This window comes from Poecilia latipinna, unplaced genomic scaffold (assembly GCF_001443285.1).
Source record: "Poecilia latipinna isolate Pla-1442-1.1 unplaced genomic scaffold, P_latipinna-1.0 Scaffold480, whole genome shotgun sequence".
In the NCBI taxonomy this organism is placed as follows: domain Eukaryota; kingdom Metazoa; phylum Chordata; class Actinopteri; order Cyprinodontiformes; family Poeciliidae; genus Poecilia; species Poecilia latipinna.
In genome coordinates this window covers 80,796-101,642 of record NW_015113096.1, presented here as the reverse complement: position 1 = coordinate 101,642, position 20,847 = coordinate 80,796, and the positions used below count along the sequence as shown (strand labels likewise).

The following is a 20,847-nucleotide window of genomic DNA, read 5'->3' as shown; positions in this document are numbered from 1 at the left end:
AAGGGGAGGAGAACAGGAAGGAGGAAGGGGAGGAGAACAGGAAGGAGGAAGGGGAGGAGAACAGGAAGGAGGAAGAAGAGGAGAACAGGAAGGAGGAAGAAGAGGAGAACAGGAAGGAGGAAGAAGAGGAGAACATGGAGGAGGAAGAGAGCAGGATGGAGGCGGAGGAAGAGGACAGCAGGACATCAGAGGAGAAATCGTCATTTGCTGCTAAGCTGAGCGCGTCTGCAGCCGACGACCTTGACGAGATGATGGACATCGGGACGGTGGACCAGATGGAGCAGGAAGCTCTGATGAAGGAGGAGGATGAGGAGCAGAACCGCTCACCTACAAACACAAACACAGGTATGCAGTGTAGTTTTTCCATTAAATTTTGATACAGCCAAAAAAATAAACCTCATCCATGCATCAGAACTTTATAAAAAAATGGGAATTTTTGAGAAATTGCTGTGTTTCCATTAAGAAAACGTTTTTTTCTAAATGTTCAATTGTGCAATTATGTGTTCAATGGAAAAACAATCAGTAACAATAAACATCGTAATAGATATGTTATCAATATCAGTTGAAAATGTGTCTAATAAAATGTTCAACAATTTCACCGAACTCCGATCCAGAACCGCACAGCATTCTGGGAGATGTAGGCAGAGCATCATCTTGTGTGGCTGGCTAAGCTAGGATGGTGGCATCAACTAACCCTCTCTCTCTTTGGTTACCTAGCAACAACCTGCTGAGCAACTTGCACAGCAGCAGTTTCAGATTTTACCGCTGTGCATCATAACTGGTTAGAAAGAAAAAGCAGCGTGTAGCGAAAGGACAAAATGAGATAAACGTCTCTGGAGGAAATTGAGGGTAAAACAGGAAAGGCTGCATCTCGATTTGGCAGTATTTCAGATATTTGGAACAAAAGCTAGTCAATAATTACTGATATCTACTGATATCAGTAATTACTGATGTTTTTCAGCCCTAAACACACCCTGAGAAAAACTGGATGTAAACGGTCAACATGCAGAGCAGCAGTGATATGAATGAGCAGCACGAAGGCGTAAATCATCACGGCTTCAATCCGTTTTCCTAAACGGTCCGGTCCGGTCGGGGAGGCGTGAATGTGTAATCAAAAAGCGAACTCTGCTCCGCCTCCAAACCTCGGTCTCGGTTCGGTCTGAACGCTCCAAAAGCAAGAAGTGGACTACAGCACAGGGCATTAATGGACTCAAAACTGCAACATTTGTTACACTTTTCAGGTTTGAGGCGGTGGATTAATGTCTTGGTTTTTATTTCCCCTCGTAGTTTCCACACTGGAAGATGGAAACTCCGCTGAGGAAGAGGAGGAGGGAGCTGACGTGAAACCGTCAGCTTCAGATTTGATGCAGTCAAGCTCGTCTCCGTCTCCGTCAGCGGGAAGCACAGGTAGGCGAGCCGATGGCGGCAGCGAGCCGATGGCGGCAGCGAGCCGATGGCGGCAGCGAGCCGATGGCGGCAGCGAGCCGATGGCGGCAGCGAGCCGAGCCGCTTCAGCTGCAAGGAACGGATCTGATGTAGCAAAGACCAAACGGCTCAGTGTTTGTCTTTATGGGTCTGGAACAATAATCCAGCTTTAAAACCAAAAAACCTTTTTCCAAAAATTAAATCTTCAAACACCAAAAATTAATCAATAAGTTAGTTTGAGCTCTTAAATTGTTATTTTAAAATTTCTCGTACCAGACCCGTTTTTCTCCTCCTGTCTCCAGGGAGAGACAGCTCCTCCCCTGCTGCCGTGGTCAACGGGATGAAAGTGGTGAAGTTGTCCTTCCCCAGATCAGACTCTGTAAGTCGCTCCTCGGTTAAAAATATTTATTTTTCAAAGCTAAATCTTTCTTCCTTCTGGTCGTCGTTGAAGTCTGAGTGTTTTTTTCTCCCTGAAGCAGGAGGGGCAGACGGAGACCGAAGAGAGGAAGTCGTCTCCTTCGCCGCCTCTGGCCAAAGTGAAGGACGAGCCGGTGGACGAGGAATACGAACAGGCGCTGATTTCCTCCACATCTACGGCCAGCGTCAAGGACGAACCCGCCAAGGTGAGCACAGCCCGGTGGTTCATCAAAAAAAAATTAACTAATTAAACCAAACCACAATCAGACTTCAGTGTAAAAGGTTTGAGACCTGCATGCGAAGGAGAAGAACGTAGCAGCGCTCTGTTTGTGGCTGTAAAGATGGCCGCCACGATGGATGGATGGATTTTAAAGTTATTCAGTAACGAGCGGAAAGTATCGTCTCCAGATCAGAAGCAGATGAAGGAAGCTGATATAAAGTCTGAGTCGCCGCCAAACTTTCAGTTTCAGTTAAGGAAATTTATTTTAAAAAATATTAAATTGCTCAATTTTATGGTCAATGGAAACACATCTACTTTTAAAACAATCGGATACAATTTAGTTCCACATATGGAAGCAGAACAGATCAGACTCTATGGATTGAAATGAACGGACTGTTCAGATCGCCGTGAAAAAGTCGGCTTCGGGTGGCATTGGCCAGCTGCAGCACAGCAGCTGTCATGTGTTAAAGCTGCTGTGCTGCAGCTGCTGGATGCATCCCAGCTGCAGCACCTGAATCCAACGAGCAGCTCGTTACCAGGGCTCTGCTGCAGCTGGACAGTTTGCACTCACTGGGCTAAAACACAGGAAGTCAAACTTTTACCTGGTAATCCACTGATAATCCAACAGGGGGCAGTAACTTTCTCACCAGAGGCCTTTCCACTGATATTACAAGACTGCCATGGCAAAGGACTGGGGCACATGCGGTTTCAGCAGGAAAACTTTGCCAATTTTAGACTGTTAAGGTAAGAAAAAACATTTGTTTTGGGGTGAACCATCAATAGGAAAACTTACTGAGTTGATGCAGTGTAAAATTACTTAGTATTTTATCATAATTTCTTTGTAAAATCGTGTTGAAAAGTGATCCATCAAATTTGATACAGTGGGTCAGTTAACTCGAAAAATCAGTCAATTGTCTTTTTTATTGTACTTCATGTATTTTACATCACGTCAAGCAATGTACAGTCTTTTCATATAAACTAAAGATGTTTGCATGTTCATAATTTGGTACATTTATAGCTTAAAAATAGATATGCAACTTGCACCTTTTGCTTATTTTCATTGAAAACTGACCAATTCAAAGATAAACAGTCTGTTTTTTGTGGCTGTGTGGTTTTTTTTTAGATGGCAAAGACATACACTGTTGAAGATATTCTGAATATGATTATGGATGGGAATTCAGGTGACATCGAGCAGCTAGGGGAGGATGAGGATGAGGAATGGACTCCTGCAAGGATGGAGGAATACCCAGATAGCGGAGATGGTGAAGAAGAGGATAACCCAGATGAGGATGATGATGATGAAGCACCAGAAATCCCAAAGGACAAAACACCAAAGCAGTCGGGAAAGAGCAAAGTGAAAAGGAAGGAGTATCGCTGGGGAAAAAAACAGTTTGAAGCCCCGTCTCCTGAGTTTGTGGAACCTGTTGAGGAAGACTCTGAAGAGAGGCTTGACTGGACACCATGTCAGTACTTCAAAGATTTTGTGACTGCGGACATGCTACAAGAAATTGCAGAAGAAACAAACTTGTACAGTGTGCAGAAAAATGGAAAGTCGGTTAACACAAATACCCAAGAAATCGAGCAACTTCTGGGTATGTATATGCACATGGGGTTAGTACAGATGCCCAACGTACGAGCTTACTGGGAGATGGAGACAAGGTACCCCCCAGTTTGTGATGTGATGTCAAGGGGTTGATTCCTGGATTTGCTGACAGTGATTCACTTTCAGAATAACCTCAATGTGTCTGAGGATGCAAAACAAGATAAAGTGTGGAAACTCAGGCCATGGTTGGAGAAACTACGCCAACGCTTTCTTTCCATACCACCTGAAGAATGTCACGCTGTTGACGAAATCATGGTGCCTTTCAAAGGAAAATCACATCTACGGTGCTACATGCCAGGAAAACCTCACAAGTGGGGGTTCAAGATGTGGGGACGTGGTGGGCAAAGTGGCTATCTATATGACTTTGATGTGTGCCAAGGGGGAGGAAATCTTGGCCAAGAGAAATCTGACGTTGGTGCTACAGGAGACGTTGTCCTGAAAATGACCTCAACCCTTCCAGCAGGAAAGAATCACAAAGTTTTTGCTGACAATTTCTTTACGTCAGTTCCATTGGCACTTGAAACAAAGAGGAATCTACTACATAGGCACAGTCCGAATGAACAGGGTGAAGAATTGCCAACTGATGGATGAGAAAGAACTGAAGAAAAAGGGAAGAGGGTCACTGGATTTCAGAGTAAACCAGGAAAACAACATCATTGTGAGATGGTATGACAACAAAGCTGTGAACCTGCTCTCTTCTTTTGTTGGTGTTGAACCACTGGGCAGTGTGAAGCGTTGGGATCGAAAAGCCAAAACCCACATAATGGTTCCTAGACCGACCATTGTTGACACTTACAACAGGTTCATGGGAGGCATTGACCTTCTTGATATGCTTTCTGCATTGTACAAGTTCAGCTTCAGATCCCAAAGATGGTACATCTACATTTGGTGGCACACCATCACGGTGGCAGTAATCAATGCATGGATCCGCTACAGAAGAGACCTGGAGAAACTGCATCCCAGGCAGAAACACCTGCCCCTGCGAAGGTTTCAGGCCTCTGTTGCCACTTTGTCCTCTCCGGAAGCAACGCCAACCCCTCCTAGGAGGAGGAAAACCACTGAGTTGCCCCCTGATGTGAGAAAGGATGGCCTCAATCATTTCCCAACATGGGAAACCCGACAGAGATGCAAGCCCTGTGTGGTCCACTTTGCCATGTGTTCTGTGGAAACATCTTTGTCTGAACAAGGACAGAAACTGTTTCCAAGCCTATCATAATGCAAAATAAAAAGGTTGTGAGCCACAATATGTGTAGAAAATGACTGAAATGATATGTTCTCGAGACTGCCACCCTGCCAGTTCCATTGGTGGATTTGTTATTGCTGCATTGTTGTAGCACTTTTTATGTTTGGAATTAACAACTTATCTGAGTTATTTTATTATGTTTTTGTTCAAGAAAAAATCATCTTTGAGCATTGTGACCTGATGTATCAAATATGATACAAAATGAAACTCATATGGAAAATATTTGAAAAAGTTTTTTTTGTTTGTTCAGAGGGACCAATAAAGGCTCCAGTTTCAAAGAATTGGATTTTTCTGTCAGTTATTTCATGGTGTGAGCTAGATTAATTTCATATTTATGGGAAAAAAATCTGGTTGTTATCTGATGATGAAAAGACAAAATTATAATTTTCCATGACTAGAGGCATAAATTTGCCATATCAGAACTAAATTTTTATTATTGTTTGACTGAAGTGGTAAATTTAGGAGATGCAGAAAATATCTGTTCCGTTTCCTGGATCAGAACCAGACAGGTTGCAGATATTTCAGAAAATATCTGAGTTTTTATTGTTAATTTATCCCTTTAATCATGGAAAATTTTCTTTTAAGGACTTTTCAACGTGAGAATATTCAGCTTTTTCTACTTTTTTTTTAAATAACGTTTTTGGAGAAAATTTATTTCCTACTTTGTGGATTTGTTATTATTGCTTTGGCTGCAATGACCCCAATACTCTTTAGTGTTTTTTTTCTGTTTGGCCCGATTAAAATACAGACCAAAGATCTTATAAAAAATAATAATGCAGGAAAAGGTAAAATCCCAATGGATTTATGTAATCTTTCTCTCAAATAATCTAGAAAAATAACACGAATCATCAGCTAACCTTGGATTTAAGAAGACAGTCAGAGAAAACGGTAAAAATAAAAAACGTTCATACTCTGTCGTATGGATGCTCATCTGCTGCTTATGCATTTTGCTGCTACTTTGATCCAAAACCAATAATTCGGTTGACATCGCAGCCCAGCTGCTGAGAAGGAAGATGGCGTCTGGTGTTTGTGACGTTGTCTCCTGACCGGGCGGTTCCTCTGTCGACAGGACGACCTGCGGATCGGCTCGGTGTTCTCCGTGTCTCCGTCCGGAGAAACGCTGCCGTGCGTCAACCCGTCCTCCGTCCACATGTCCTGCTCCAACTGCAGGAAGAACCTGATGAAAGGACAGACGGCGTTCCAGAGGAAGGGTTCGCCGGCGCTCTTCTGCTCCACCTCCTGCCTCTCCGCGTCGCTGCCCTCCTCCAAAGGAGCCACCAAGCCCTGCGTCTTCTGCCAAAAGTAACAACAGCAGCACGCCGCCAAAAACCTGATCCTCACTTTTCTAAAGAGAGGAACTACAAATGACAGAAAATATTTCAAAAAGTGTTTTTTATCTCAATCTGTGGTTTATATGACAGAATATTAGGACCAAAATATGAGTATAGTCGTAATATTAGCAGATTAAAGATCCAATGTTGCCAGAAAGAGAATTAAAATTAAGTTTTTTTAATGAAAAAAGCAAAAATCAGTTTGTTTCTTAGTTTGCTCCATTGTTTCAAAGTTCTGCAGCTGATAATAATTTCAGGCTAATGTGTTAAAAGATGAAATATTAAAATTATCTGTAAAACTTACAGCAAAGTATAACTTCAGAACATTTCTGATTTAAATACGTTATTTTCATGTTGAAGTTCCCCTAAAATGACGGTTTCGTTCCAGCATTATTTTCTGTCAATGTTATTATTGTAATATTATAACTATCAAATCGTTTATCGATTTATTTATCGCGATAAATTTCTCACAAGATTTTGATTCACCACTAAAATTGAATAAATTCCAATTAATTAAAAAACTAAAACTATCCGTATTGTTGGGTTTGTTAGTTTTAATATTTTGCTCCACTGTTAGTTCAGTTAAAACGTATCAATAAATTTGAAAACATGATTAAATGCAGATTAGTGACAGAAATCACATTTTCATGACTTGTGTCCTAAAGAGGCATTTTATAGATGGGAATGTTTATCAAGAGCTTCGTTTGTTTGTGGGGCTAAAATTACCTAAAAAGTTGTAATAAATAGTTGGCATCATTTTTATTTTTATCACAGAATAATTATAAACTTTAAGTCCAGATTTGATTCTCGTAACTGAAAGTAAAAAATTCTTGGGCTGGTCCTGATATTCTGTCACAGAGGTGATTTGAATTAAAAGTCCGTTAAACAGAAGCTTTAAACATGATTGTTAAACAAGATGGCCGCCGTGGGCGCGCTGACACTCTGGAAACACCAGGGGGGGAAAATCCAGATTTTCCAAATCTGTTTTTAGTGAATAAAATGGTTTTATCGCCCCGCTCCCCTCTGAGCCAATCGGGTCTCGATCGGCTCTGTGACGCGGCTGCGCTGCTCTCCTGCAGGTTGATCCTCCGGACCCAGGATGCGATTCTGGCTCCAGATGCCAACGGCGCCATGAAGGAGTTCTGCAGCCAGAACTGCGTCACTTCCTTCAACTACAAGAAACACACGCAGAGCATCCGTGCCGCCGCCGCGCCGTGCAAAGCGCCGCAGACGCAGTCGCTCTGCAGCATGTGCTCCAGATTCAGCACCGTGAGTTCAGCGGACCAGAACCCGGTTCTACTGGCTCGCCGCTGTGAAGCTACATTTTTCTGCTCTGTCCGCAGAGCAAACACGAGGTGATCCTGCGCGGCACCGTCCACAAGATGTGCAGCGACGCGTGCTTCAACCGCTTCCGCACCGTCAACAACCTGACGATGGCGGGCTGCGCCAGCTGCGGCTCGTTCTGCCAGAGCAAACCCGTCATGCTGAAGCTGGAGGACAGCAGCAAGACGCTCTGCAACATGGACTGCCTGGCCAAATACAAGGAGGTACCTGAACGCCTCGCCGCTGCCTGACCCGCGCTGCAGAAACACCGACAGGAGTTTCACTCCACTTTCTACCGCAGACAGTTCACTGCAAATAAAATATTAACTTGCAAGTAACTTTTCAGCAAGAAATAGGAGAATGTTTAAGTAAATAATTGATTAAAAAGGTTCTAGTTTCACAGGCAGATGATTTCACTTATAACTTGACATTTTTCCCACATTATAAATGAAATAATCTGCCAGTAGAACTTGTTTTATCAATATCAACAAATTATTGACCTGAAACTAGTTCCTACACTGCAAAAACACAAAATCTTACTATTTTTAGTCTGCTTTCTAGTTATTACAATTAGACAAAACTAACTTACAAGTACATTTTCAGAAAGATGTAAGGGGTTATTTTAAGTAAATAATTCCTTAATGTTGTTAAAAACTATTTTCACTGTCATGTTATTTACTTCTAAAGCGGGAAAATTTTATTGCTGGTGAAATAATCTTAGTGAAACTAGTACGTTTTAAAATAAATAAGGACTTATTTATTTGAAATAAGATCTGATATCTTGCTGAAAAGTTAATCGTAAGTTAGATTTTTGTCTTATTTTACTTGGATATTTACTTTAAAATCTAAACCTAAAACACTTGATAAGATTTAGTTTTTTCCAGAAATTTTGGCTCTAAAATCTCTACTTCTAGCTGAGGCACTAGACAAACTGATCAACATATTTGATGTGTATCGATGATTTTAACGATGCATTTTTCTTTCTCTGGTTGACTGTGATATTTGATGTTTGATGTTTTCATGATGTAAAGCACCAAGAACTGCCTCAGTGCTGAAATGTGCTGTACAAATGAACTTGATTGCTTTTCGTTTGTTGCCAGAAAACGAAGGTGATTCTGCCGTGCACGATGTGCCGCGCGCCACACATGCTGCCCCAGATGTTCAGCAACAAAAACAGCGACGAGTCGGTCAACATGTTCTGCAGCAACAGCTGCCTGATGGCGTTTAAGGTCCAGAGCGTCAGCTCTTCAGGTGCGGCTGCACACGTTTCCTTCCGCTGGACGTCAAAGCGGGGAGATGAAAACTCTGCAGTTATCTTTGATTGTCTGTGACGTTAAAACGTCAATATTCTGTGATTCTCCCAAACTGTGATCTGAGGGCTGTTATTCCTGTAGACGGTGAATGTTTCCGTTTCCTTACACTCTGATGTTTCTTTCTGCAGAGATTTTATGATCAGTTGAGACTGAAAAGCAGCTAATTTACATTAACAAGACAGTTTATTTATTTGGGTAATTTTTAATCTTTACATAAACAAGTTAAAAAAAGACAAAACCAATACAGAAATAGATAAACAATATTAAAATTTCTGTCAATTGCAAGAACACAAAGCGAACTTGTTGCACCTCCACTTTTTTTATATATTTAAAGTTCTTATTTTGTTCAATGTTGCAATAGTTTGACATGTTAGTTCTTCCATTATCATCAAGTGTGAAGCAGCTGGGAACACCTGAGACAAACAGTTTTGTAGATACTGAAGCGCAAACGGAGAGGATGGACTGAACAGAGATCACAACGTTCCTAATATTCTATCAGCTTCTTTTGTGACTGACGCAGGACTGAGCTGTGATATTTCAGTAACGTCTCGGTTCGAACGTTCCTCTGCAGGAGCTCGATTAAACTGTGACAACTGCGGGAAGAACACGGTTCCTTCGTACCACCTGGCCATGTCGGACACCTCCATCAGAAACTTCTGCAGCATGCCGTGCGTCATGACGTTCCAGGTAGAGGCGCCACGACGCAGCCGCTTCATTCGCTCTGCAGGTGAAACGCTAACATTGTTTCTGTTTCACAGGAGAAGTTCAAGAAGAGCCAGCCGCAGCTGAACGTTTTCACCAAGCTGCCGGTGGGGTCGGCCCAGGCCCAGACCGCCACGCCGACGCAGCTGGTCGACGCGCTGAAGCTCAACTGCTTCCAGTGCAGCCAGGTGGTCACCTCCAAACCGGAGCTCATCCAGATAAAGGTAGCAGGAAACGAGACGCCACGCTTTACTAAACCTGAGATGATGAATATTTTTTAAATAAAAAAGTTGAAAGTTTCCACCAAAAAGTCATAAACTGAGATTAAATTTCTCCTTGAAACTCAGAAATTTCCAAGTTTTTTTGTAGAAAATTTCAGAGATGACTCAAAATTAGATTTTTTTTGTTGTTGGAAATTTTCCAGTGACCTAATACTCCATGGTAGATTTTGCATGTTTGCTGTATTAAAAGAAAAGCATCTAGTTTTCAGTTTCTTTTCGACTCGACTGAACAGATTTTTCAGTAATAATAGAATCCGGGCCGCTTTCTTTCAAAACGTTTATTTAGCCAAGTTTAATCAATCATTTCGGTAAAAGTCTATGAATATTAATGGTTTCACCTTTTGGCAAAGCTTGGTTATAAAAAGACAAATACTTTGCATTTTCTGTTTTAAGAAACTTACAAATGAAAGTGTCCACCTGCGTCTCCAGGCCACATTTGTATTATTTTTAGATGCACTCTGGACCCCCTGATCCAAACGGATAAATGATCCCAGAGTCGGGTTTTCTCACTCCGGAGTGATTGTTCCCGTGTTTCTCCAGGATAAAATCATTTTCCTGTGCGGTTCCGACTGTTCGATGGAGTACAAGAAGGCCAACGCCGTGATGAGTCTGTGTGAGTACTGCAAGATCGAAAAGATCACCAGAGAGGCCAAGAGGATCAACAACAAGGACTGCTACTTCTGCAGCGACGGTGAGCGCAGCGGCTCCACTGACAGGGGAAAATACGCAGCAAATAAAATGTTGAAAAAATATCAGATTTTTAGACTTTGATCCTCTTTCTAGTTCCTAATGTACAACAACGCAGCCTTGTTCGAAAAATACCACCATTTAGTTTGACTCATTTTAGTTTAAATCATGTAGCTTATCTCTGATTTGTCACTTTATAATCTGGACTTCAACATTTTTTGTCATTTAAATTCAAGTTTTTTACTTCCTGACTGAATACTGACTCATTTAAAAATTTATAAAGGGAAATTTATTGGATTCTCAAATGTTTCACTAACGACAATTTTTCCATATTATTAGTGAAACATTCTGAAACTAGTAGCCTTTATCCACATTCAAGAATTAGTGACTTTAAACAAACTCATATTTCTTCCTGAAAAGTTTCTCATCAGGTAGTTTTGTCTTATTTCAAGTGTACTGAGATATTTGCACCAGATATATTTAGTTTTTTGCAGTGAATGACACTCTGCCATGACTACACTGCAAAAAACACAACATTTTACCAAATTTACGTTTCAGCAATGAGTGTATTAGTCAATAGATCATTGTTGATTTTAAAAATGTCTACTTCCACTGGCAGATTATATTGAGACCTTTTTCTCATGTTGGAAGTGAAATAATGTTCCAATGGAGCGAGCAGTGAGACCAACATTAGGGAAATGTTAAAACGAGCTGAAATGTTGCTTCTAAGTTAGTCTTGCCTTATTTGAAGTGTACTTGGATATTTGAACTAGAAGCTGCTCAGAAGTCGTATTATTTTGATGCAGAACCGCGTTCTGTTCCCGTTTCCAGGCTGTAAGCTCCTCTTCAGGCACGAGCTGAGTAAGAACTGGGGGAAGCACTGCCACTCCTGCGTCTACTGCCACTGCGTGTCCAAGAAGCTGGTGACGGCCCAGTACGGCGGCTCCATCGAGGAGTTCTGCTCCGAGGAGTGCCGCTCCAAGTACACCATGCTGTTCTGCCACGTAAGCCACCGCGATCCGCGCCGAAGCCGCCGTTTGCTTTCAGTGACGATGACGATGCTGTAACTGCGCCCCCTGCAGGTAGCAAAGTGCGACAGCTGCGGGCGTAAAGGGAAGCTGAAGCAGAGCCTGCCGCTGCTTGGGGAGGTCAAACATTTCTGTGGCATCAGCTGTCTGCTCAAGTTCTGCTGCGATAGGGTGGCGGCCCAGGGCGAGGTCATCAAAGGTCCAGATCACTTTTACCTTTATTTCACATTTACAGAGCATGAAAATGTTAAAAAATATTAAACAATTAGACATTTGCTATTTTGTTGCTTAATCAGATAAAAAAAGGCCAAATTTTCTTAATCCTTTTTATACTAGAAATGCATTAAAAGATGCAAATAATAACAGCATTTATATATATATATATATTAATCGTTATTAGATTAATCGTTATTAGATTAATCATTTCAGGCCTAGATTTATGTAATAAATGTATCTATAATTTTAATATTATTAACATATTTATGATGGATTACAGCACAGGAAACATGAAATGATTAAAAATGAAATAAAATTTAGCATATTTTTATTACAGGTTTATGTAAATGATTGTTTATAGGTCAAGAAAATGTATTTAGGAAGTCATTTGGATTTCTCAGCATTCTGAGAAATTGATAGATAAATTATTTATCAATAAATTGATTTATTGATAAATAATCAGCTTTTGATAGCTGATTATTTTGTCAAATTCTCATGAAATTACATTATCATAATTTTAGATGTTTTTTTGCAAGATTACTTTAATTTCTGGGAAGTGACTCCTAGACGTCAAACTTCCCATCATCCATCTGTGGAGTCAACTCAAGTTTCTTTGGACATAAATAACATATTTTGTTCAAATATTAGAAAACAGACCAAAATGAAAACCTGCAGAGTTTCATGTCTGTGAATCTTGTTGAGAAGCGACTGAAGCGTCCAGTTAAACTTCATTCTCTGTTGTATGAAACATCTGCTGGTCTGTTTGGGTCAGACGTGTAGCTGTGGGACTCGGTTTGGACCGGTTGTTTGTGTTCTGGTTCTGCAGCTGCCGGCGAGGCCACGCCCGTCATCGCCAGCGTCATGTCGCTCGCAGACCAGCCGGCGGGGAGATCCAAATCGGCAGACAAACCCACGCACCTCAGTACAGAACCCAGACTAAACTCTGATTTATCCGTCTGACCCGGTTCTTTGTTTCACATCTAAAGTTTCTCTTTTTGTCTCAACAGGCACCAGGTCAAAAACCAAGAACTCTGGAAATGTAAGTCAGTGAAAATGAACCCAAACAGATTAATAAGTGACAGAAAATGGCAATAAAAGAGTGAAATAATTGAATTTTATTTCTTCACTTGCTGGTTGTTGGAGCCGTTTTGAGTTCTGGTGTTTTTGTCTTGCAGATCAGCGTCCAAACAGACACAGCGAAGATCCATCCTCCTCCTTCTCCTCTTCCTCCTTCTGCGCCGAAGTTACTGAAGAACAAAGCGCTGCTGTGCAAACCTCTGGTGCAGAACAAAGGAGTTTCCTGCAAAACGCAGACGGCCAGTGTGGAGGCACAGACCGGTACAGTCAATTCAGACCCACACGTTTAGGAAGTAACGTTTGTTCAGAAAGCAGTTTTCACAGAAAAACCACAAAGAGCTGCACAATAAAAATTAAATTACACAGAGAATAAAATAAAATCATAAAAGCCTGGGAAGCTTTTAGCCAGAATCCCGCCGATTCTGGCTAAAATGTTTTTGTTTTCAGCCAGAATCTGAGTGAAGCCGCTGGTTGTGGCTGAAAACAAAATGCATTTAAAAAAATTAAATATTCTGTAAATAAAATGCAGAATTTTATAGCTTGATTATAGTAAATGTCATGTTTATCTAATTTTCTTTTTTTTCCCCTTTTTTTCCAAAATTGGTGGAAATGAAGATATAATCAACAATATTTAGCCACAAAACAATAAGCCATAAATCAATTTTAAAAAAGAAAATTTCCAGAGCAAAATTTCAAGTTTTTCTTTTTTAACATTAAACAATTTTCTAGTGAAAAATAAGCAGAAAAAACAGAGATAAGATTAACATGTAGCAGTGTTTTACCTAAAAATAGAGAGAAATTTTAAATAAACAATGTTGCAAAAAGAAAAATAATGTTTTCATACTTTAGGTTACTTCAAAATTTGGATTTAAATATCCACCTAGTGTTTATTTTATTAAATTATTACTGCTGGATATCCATTAAAATCGCTCGGATTAATGATTTACATCATATTTCTAACGTGTTTTGTTTCTGATCCAAATGAGTTTTTCTCAGCATTGGAGCAAACAGCAACATTTAATCTTTTATTTATTAGATATTTAAAAACATGCAGGCCGTCGTCTCTGTCCTCACTAAACTGTCCTTCTCTCTTCCCGTAGAAGACGCCTTCCCCAGCGTCATGGTGCTGCCGGTCCCAGTCCCGGTTTTCGTTCCCGTTCCCATGAACATGTACAGCCAGTTCGTCCCCAGACCTCTGAACGTGCCGCTACCTGTAAGCCTGATTATTGGTTATTGATTTCATCTGAACTCGATCAGCTTCGCTCAGGTTTGTCTCTTGTTTGTCCGCGTTGCAGCTGCCGGTGCCGATGTTCCTCCCTGTGACGATGAACAGCGCCGAGCGCATCGTGGAGACCATCCAGGAGATCAAGCAGAAGATCCCGTCGGATCCGTACGAGGCGGAGCTCATCCTGATGGCCGAGATGGTTGCCGAGGGCGACGAGGAGAAGAGCAGCAAGACGGAGACGCGCAAAGACAAAACATCGGCGAAGGAGTCAGAAAGCAAAGAGGCTCCGGCACAAGATGGTGAGACTCTGCAGGAACAACCAGAGGATGAAATCAGATTGATTATTGAGATAATCAGCAGGAATATAATTGTTTTAATTACATTTTTTAATGCATTTCTAGTATTAATAACAAAAGACTGAAGCGGTTAAATGAAAAATCTGTAAAATGTGCAAATTGTTTTATCTAATTGTCAGAACAATCAGGGCAAAGCAGGTTAAAAATTGAAAGGATGGAAGTGCATTAAAAGATGCAAATAATTTAATTCCACCTTTAAATAAGAAATTAAACATTTTACTGTCTGAAAGCCAATAACAGCATTTCGGTAAAACTTTGTAGGAAATGATGCATCTGCAGCTAAAAAATCCTCCGAACATCAACATGTGAAAAGTTTCTGTTTCTGCTCAACTTGGCAGCAAATCGGTGCAGCAAAGATCTGATGATTATTTTTCTGTTAACCAATTAATAGTTGGACAGAAAAGGAGCTTAATGGGAGATTAAAACATTAACCAGGTGAAGCTAAATCTGCAAAATGTTTTTATGCAGTTTTGATTTAATTTTGGCTGAGAGGTTGTTCTTTCATGTCTCTCTACTCCAGCTAACGATTAATCGATTACTGAATTAGCTGATGATTAATCGTTTCAGTTTGTGAAGCATTTGTTCAGGGAGCCTGAGCTCCAGGTAGAATCTGTTTTCATTAAAATGTTTTCATTATGATGTAAACTTTGAGTCTCTGCTGCTGTTTCCTCCAGACCACATCAGCAACTACAGCGACGACCTGGATACGGACGACCTGGCCAGCTTCCTGAACAACTGGGAGGAGACGAGCTCCGACGCCGGCCTCAGGCTGCCGGGTCGACAGTACTCCTCTGAAAAGCTGAACCCGGTCCTGGACGCTGCCGCCGTCCCGTCCCCGGTGCCGGACCTGGAGCCGCCGCCGCCGCCGCAGGGCCCGCCGCCCATGGACATCGAAGCGGATTTCTCCATCGGTGAGAGTGAAACGCAGAGCTGGAGCTGCTGAGAGATGTTTGTGGTCGTTTCTCTGATGTTCAGCGCCGCTTTCAGAAACCCTGGAGAGGATGGCCCGGCTGAGGGAGCACTGCAACAGATCCCCGAGTCCGACGCCGGCGCCGAGACGGAGACAAGCTCAGAGGAAAGCCCGGGACAAGAGGGTGAGAGAGGAGAGCCGAGTCGCAGCAACCAGGGGCCGAGTTACGGAAAGCTTAAAACCAGGGATGTAGCAGAGGGCGATATGGGCGATGCTTTATGGGGAGAGGCTGGGCAGATTTTCTTTTTTTTATTTTAATTCATAAAGTCACTATAATAAAAAAAACATGTATAAAGTTTACAAAATCACACTGTTTAATCCGTCAGAAAAAATACAAAATAAATAGAAATATAACTGAATTTGCCAACCAAACCAGCCTGAAACATAACAGTAACGCTTTCAGGGACGGCGGCGGCATTTAAAAAGTTTTCCACGTCAGTGTTAAATGTTTTTTAGAAGTTTATTTTTCTTTGAGTGGGTTTAAATGGGATCCAGTAAAATCTTAATTAAAATGTTGGGTTTATTTCAGCCTTGAGCCTCTGAAGTGAATCGGTGGGTTTGGATCAGGCTTGAACTCATTGTGTTGATTCTCTGTTCAACTTGAATACTAAACCAAACGGAAAATTAAATGCAGTCGAACAGCTTATGTCATCAGTATCATTCTAAAAATTGACTGGTAAAAATGGAGAATTATGGGATGTTTTTGGCACAGACCTCTGGCAGCGCTCCGCCTCATTTCCTCCCCCATCTTCTGCCTTCAGGGTCGTAAATCCCAGCGATTGGCGAAAGCAGCTGAAGAAAGTCCGCCGAGAAGCTCGGCCAAGAAGTCTGTGTCTGCTGAAATCCTGAAGCTGAAGAGCCAGTACGGCATCGACGCCTGGAAGCGCTGGATCCAGTGGAGGCAGACGCAGCCCAACCTGGAGCAGCGCCGCTTCGGCTGTGAGTCCGGCCCGCCGCGGGACCAGGCTCCTTTAAAAACGCTTGGTTTCCATGGTAACGTCTGGTGTGTCCGCAGCGCGGCCCCTGGAGCTGAAGGAGGATCTGCTCCGCTGCACCACGGCTGAACTCAGCTACGGTCTGTGCTGCTTCATCACCGAGGTGAAGCGGCCGAACGGAGAGCCGTACTCCCCCGACAGCCTGTTCTACCTCTGCCTGGGGATCCAGCAGGTGAAAACTCTGATTTAAAACAATGTTTTTAGACCAAAATGTGTTCCTGCTAGCAGTGGAACTATTTTAATCAGCTAAATAAACAACATTGTTTACTAAATTATTGAATAGACATATGAGCTTGACAACAAAGATATTTATTGTTTTTATTCTGCTGTTCAGGTTATTTTATTTCTGAAGCAGAAATTAACCCCCAGTTGTCCAAGCGAAGCAGCTTTGTTGTCCATCGTTGGTGGTGGATGTCTCTCGTGCGTCAGATTTACAGGCGTACCAGAAACACACAAATATAAAAGTTCCATCTAAAATAAAAAGTGCATTTCATTGCGTAAAAATCTTTAATGTGCAACAGTGTATTGGGGAGAGGAAAGGTGGAAATTTGAGTTTCAAAAGTTAAAAATTTACAGATTTTGAAAGTCAGGAATTTCCATGTTTCTCTGGAAAACTTCTGAGATTAACCTCAAAATTCCAAAATCCTTTAAAAAATTTTAGTTTTTTGGCAGAAGTATACTTTTTTTCTCTAATAGGTCACCTTTAAGATTCCTGCTGTAGGACCTCCAATGTTTTCCTTCCACTCAACTTTCCACTAATATGCTTGGACACAGCACTCTCAACAGCCGGCATCTTTAGCCTTGATCTTTTGTGGCTTGACATCCAACAGAATCATAGCAAAACATTTTTCTATGAAAAATATATACATCTTTATTGGTTTTATGCAAGTTTACATTTTTTATAAACCGACTTTGTTTGTATGCCTTAATGAATTGGTATATGGAAGTTTTACTAATCAAATTAAACAGTTGAATATTCAAAATGAGCTTTTTGCTGCTGATCTGCACCAGAAACTTTGATCGACTTCTCTGTCTCTCTCTCTGCAGTATCTGTTTGAAAACGGTCGAGTGGAGAACATCTTCATGGATCGTTTCTACAGCAAGTTCTCCACAGATTTCACCAACATGCTGAAAAGGTTTCAGCCCACCGTCACTCCCAGAGGTGAGTTAACGTCAGACACAGCAGTCGCCAACTTTGACGTGCATTTGTTGCGATTTATCGGCGTTTTTCCTTGGCAGGTTACGTGCATTCCCGCGTGGAGGAGGAGTTCCTGTGGGGGTGCAAGCAGCTGGGGGCGTACTCCCCCATCGTCCTCCTCAACACGCTGCTCTTCTTCTCCTGCAAATACTTTGGCTTCACCACGGTGGAGCAGCACCGCCAGCTGTCGTTCGCCCACGTCATGCGCTGCACCAAAACCAACCCGGACAACAGCAAGACGACCTTCCTGCGCTTCTACCCACCCATTCCTGTAAACGAAGCAGAGTCAGGTATATTTCACACAACAATTGGTTTGCACTGCAAAAACACTAAACCTTTCCAAGTATTTCTTAATTTCTAGTGCAAATATCTCAGTACACTTGAAATAAGACAAGTGTACTGAGCTTGTTGTAAGTAAATAAGTTATTAATAAAAAGCAGCAGTTCCACTGTTGGATTATTTCCTTTATAACTTGTGAAAAATGCCTTTATAAGTGAAATCATCTGCTAGTGTTGAAATGATTAATGAAATTAATTGTCAATGATTGATTGGAATAATTTTTAACTAATTTAGTAATTGATTCGTTGGTAACTGGAGTATAGACTCAGAACTCCTCCGGTGGCAGTTTTAGCTTCACCTGGTTCAAATTTGCTAAATTTGAACCAGGTGAACCATTTAAAGTGATGGAAAAACTCAAATATAATCCATAGAAAACTGAGTTTAATCCAATTTATTCATATATTTTTGGTAATTTCTAGTACACCGTATTTCTTTGTGCAGGGAAGGTGAGACATAAAGACGGTGACAAACCTCAGTGATTTGGCTTTACTTCTCCCAACAGCTGACTGTAATTATTGTGTTCAGATCCAGATGGAGTTCCAGCAAAGAGGCGTAAAGAGGAAGAGAGTAAGGAGGAAATCCTGGAGATGATGGAGAACACGGAGAACCCACTTCGCTGTCCAGTCAGGCTTTATGAGTTTTACCTCTCCAAGTGGTGAGATGGACAAAAATGCAACCTCACCTTTCGGTTCTTAATGTTTTTCCCTCTATCTATTAATATTTGATGCAGCCTGATAGATGCATCATCATCAAGGCTATTTTGCTCCTAATTTTATTAAAATATAGTTCTTTAAACAGAATTTTCTTAGACAAGTTTGTGTAATCTCTCTTGTGTGCATACATCTTAAAATAAGTAAACAAAAATATCATACCTTAAAAAAACACATAAAACATCTCCAGAAGATAAATGTAAAGCAAAATGACGAAGAAACAGAATATCCAATAAAAACCCGACAGATGCATCATCCTTGAACTGAGTTTTTAGCCAATACATTTTTTGGGAATAATCACCTTGGAGCTAAAATCCTATATTCAATGAAACTATTAAATGTCTTTCGTTGTTTCTTTTAATATACATTCAGCTAAAGAAATTGGGTTTTTGTGGTAAATTTGTCTTAATTTCCCAAATAATTGATTTAAATATAAATTTTTGCCAAGTTTTCATTTGTTTACACAACAGTTGTCTGTCCCTTAATTTTTAAAACCTTTCCAGTTTTATTGTGGGTTTAAGTTTTTTAACAAACTTGAAAAATAGTTTAAAACCCAATCTGTTACTGCGAATTAAAATGATGGGAATAGCCGAAGCAAAGCATCAACAGAAGCTTGGGAAGCTGTTGATCAAAGTTACTGTTGACGGAGTAAAATGTCCCCCTCATCCTCACTCTGCGTTTTGATGCATTTCTTTTCCAGCTCGGAATCGGTGAAGCAGCGCACCAACATGTTCTACCTGCACCCTGAGCGTTGCTGCGTCCCAAACAGCCCGCTGTGGTTCTCGTCCACGCCGCTGGACGACAACACCATGGAGTCCATGCTGATCCGCATCCTCACTGTCAGAGAGCTTCATCTCAGGACCAAGAAAGACCAGCCTGTGGTTTCTGACCCGCCTTTTATACCTGAAGAAGAGGATGAAGACTCTGATTAAAAAAAGAACCGAAGTGACCTTTTCGTGGTGTTGCAACTGGCTGTCTAAATGTAAATAAACGTAAATGTTCACTACAACTTGTTCTCGGTAACTCACGATAGAAATGTGCTGAGCTGGAGAAAAGTTCCTTTCCTAAACTCTGTTGAGCGAGAGTTGCACATTTTCAAACGCACACTGTTTCTGCAGACTGTTCAGCTCGCAGACTGTTTACTGCTGCTCAAAGATGAAGACACAAAGCTCATCGGTTTAGTTGCATCTTGTTGCTTTCGGTTTCCTTCCAGGTATTATGATTCCTAACATTTCAGTGCACGCAAGTCTGCCATGTTTTCTTTTCTGAAAGGTAAATGCTGAGTTTGTTTCAGGAGCTGTTGGCCCAATAACAATAACTGAAATCGTCTATGATCTTTATTCACTTTTATTACATTAGGCTTTTTTTTAGCTCCTGAAAATTATTTGATATCTTTAAAGCTAAAGATGCATGTTAGATTTTAATCTTTGAGTGATGGTGTCCTGGATGTTTTAGATGTGAACCTGCTGCAAAATATCAAATTCAAATTCCTGAACTAGTACAAAAGGTTAAGCAGGAGCCTACTCATGAGATAATCATTTACATCAAGTAAACGAGACCATAAAAATCTAAAACATGCAGGGTACCAGCCACAAAAAAAAGAAACAATCCCAGAGGCCTTTTCACACAACTGTCAAATTTTGTTGTATTGCAAAAACTAAGCCAGTATCACAACCTGAAATGAGACCATAATGATTAATAGTAATGAGGGTACTGGGAGCTAATCCAAAGATGTTTGTTCTCTAACATCTTGAGAATAAGAATCAATTTGAATGTAACTGAAGGAGTGGTAAATTGTAAAAGGAAGAGCAAATACTAACCTGAAACACAATATTTTGCCATTTTGATATGAGTTTTTGGTATTTTTTGGGATATTGTTGAATCTAAAATGAGTCCTGGGATCATAATGCTGGGTAACTGCAGCAAGTTATGTGTATCTTGGTTATTTTAACCTCCTGTCCTTAGATTATAGCTGTCTGTTTTATATTGTTTGTTCTCTTTTTAATAAAATAATGTCTTAAATTGAATTTGTGAACCTGAATTATTTTTCTCTGGTCTCTGATAGTTATATTTTAGGGGGGAGGGTTTAGTGGGGTTATGAGGACTTTCCCTGTCCTCAGAATGTCCCCATAAGACACGTTCACACGTCCTTCACAGTTCTCAGCTGCTCCTTGCATCTGATTCGCTC

General features: G+C 41.0%; 1 protein-coding gene across 1 annotated transcript; it reads left to right on the top strand.

Moving 5' to 3' along the window:
- The first annotated feature begins 87 nt into the window (after positions 1-87).
- zmym4.1 (zinc finger MYM-type containing 4, tandem duplicate 1) lies at positions 88-20,686 on the top strand. Its single transcript, XM_015039700.1, has 26 exons — positions 88-345; positions 1,288-1,407; positions 1,728-1,804; positions 1,905-2,048; positions 5,978-6,210; positions 7,319-7,508; positions 7,583-7,786; positions 8,663-8,813; positions 9,447-9,562; positions 9,634-9,801; positions 10,399-10,549; positions 11,377-11,549; positions 11,628-11,772; positions 12,616-12,711; positions 12,797-12,828; positions 12,965-13,127; positions 13,967-14,079; positions 14,162-14,390; positions 15,122-15,358; positions 15,435-15,541; positions 16,179-16,356; positions 16,433-16,584; positions 17,460-17,574; positions 17,652-17,900; positions 18,475-18,604; positions 19,360-20,686. The coding sequence occupies exons 1-26, from the start codon at positions 135-137 to the stop codon at positions 19,589-19,591; spliced, it is 4,116 nt and encodes a 1,371-aa protein (XP_014895186.1). The 5' UTR covers positions 88-134; the 3' UTR covers positions 19,592-20,686.
- Positions 20,687-20,847: the final 161 nt, after the last annotated feature.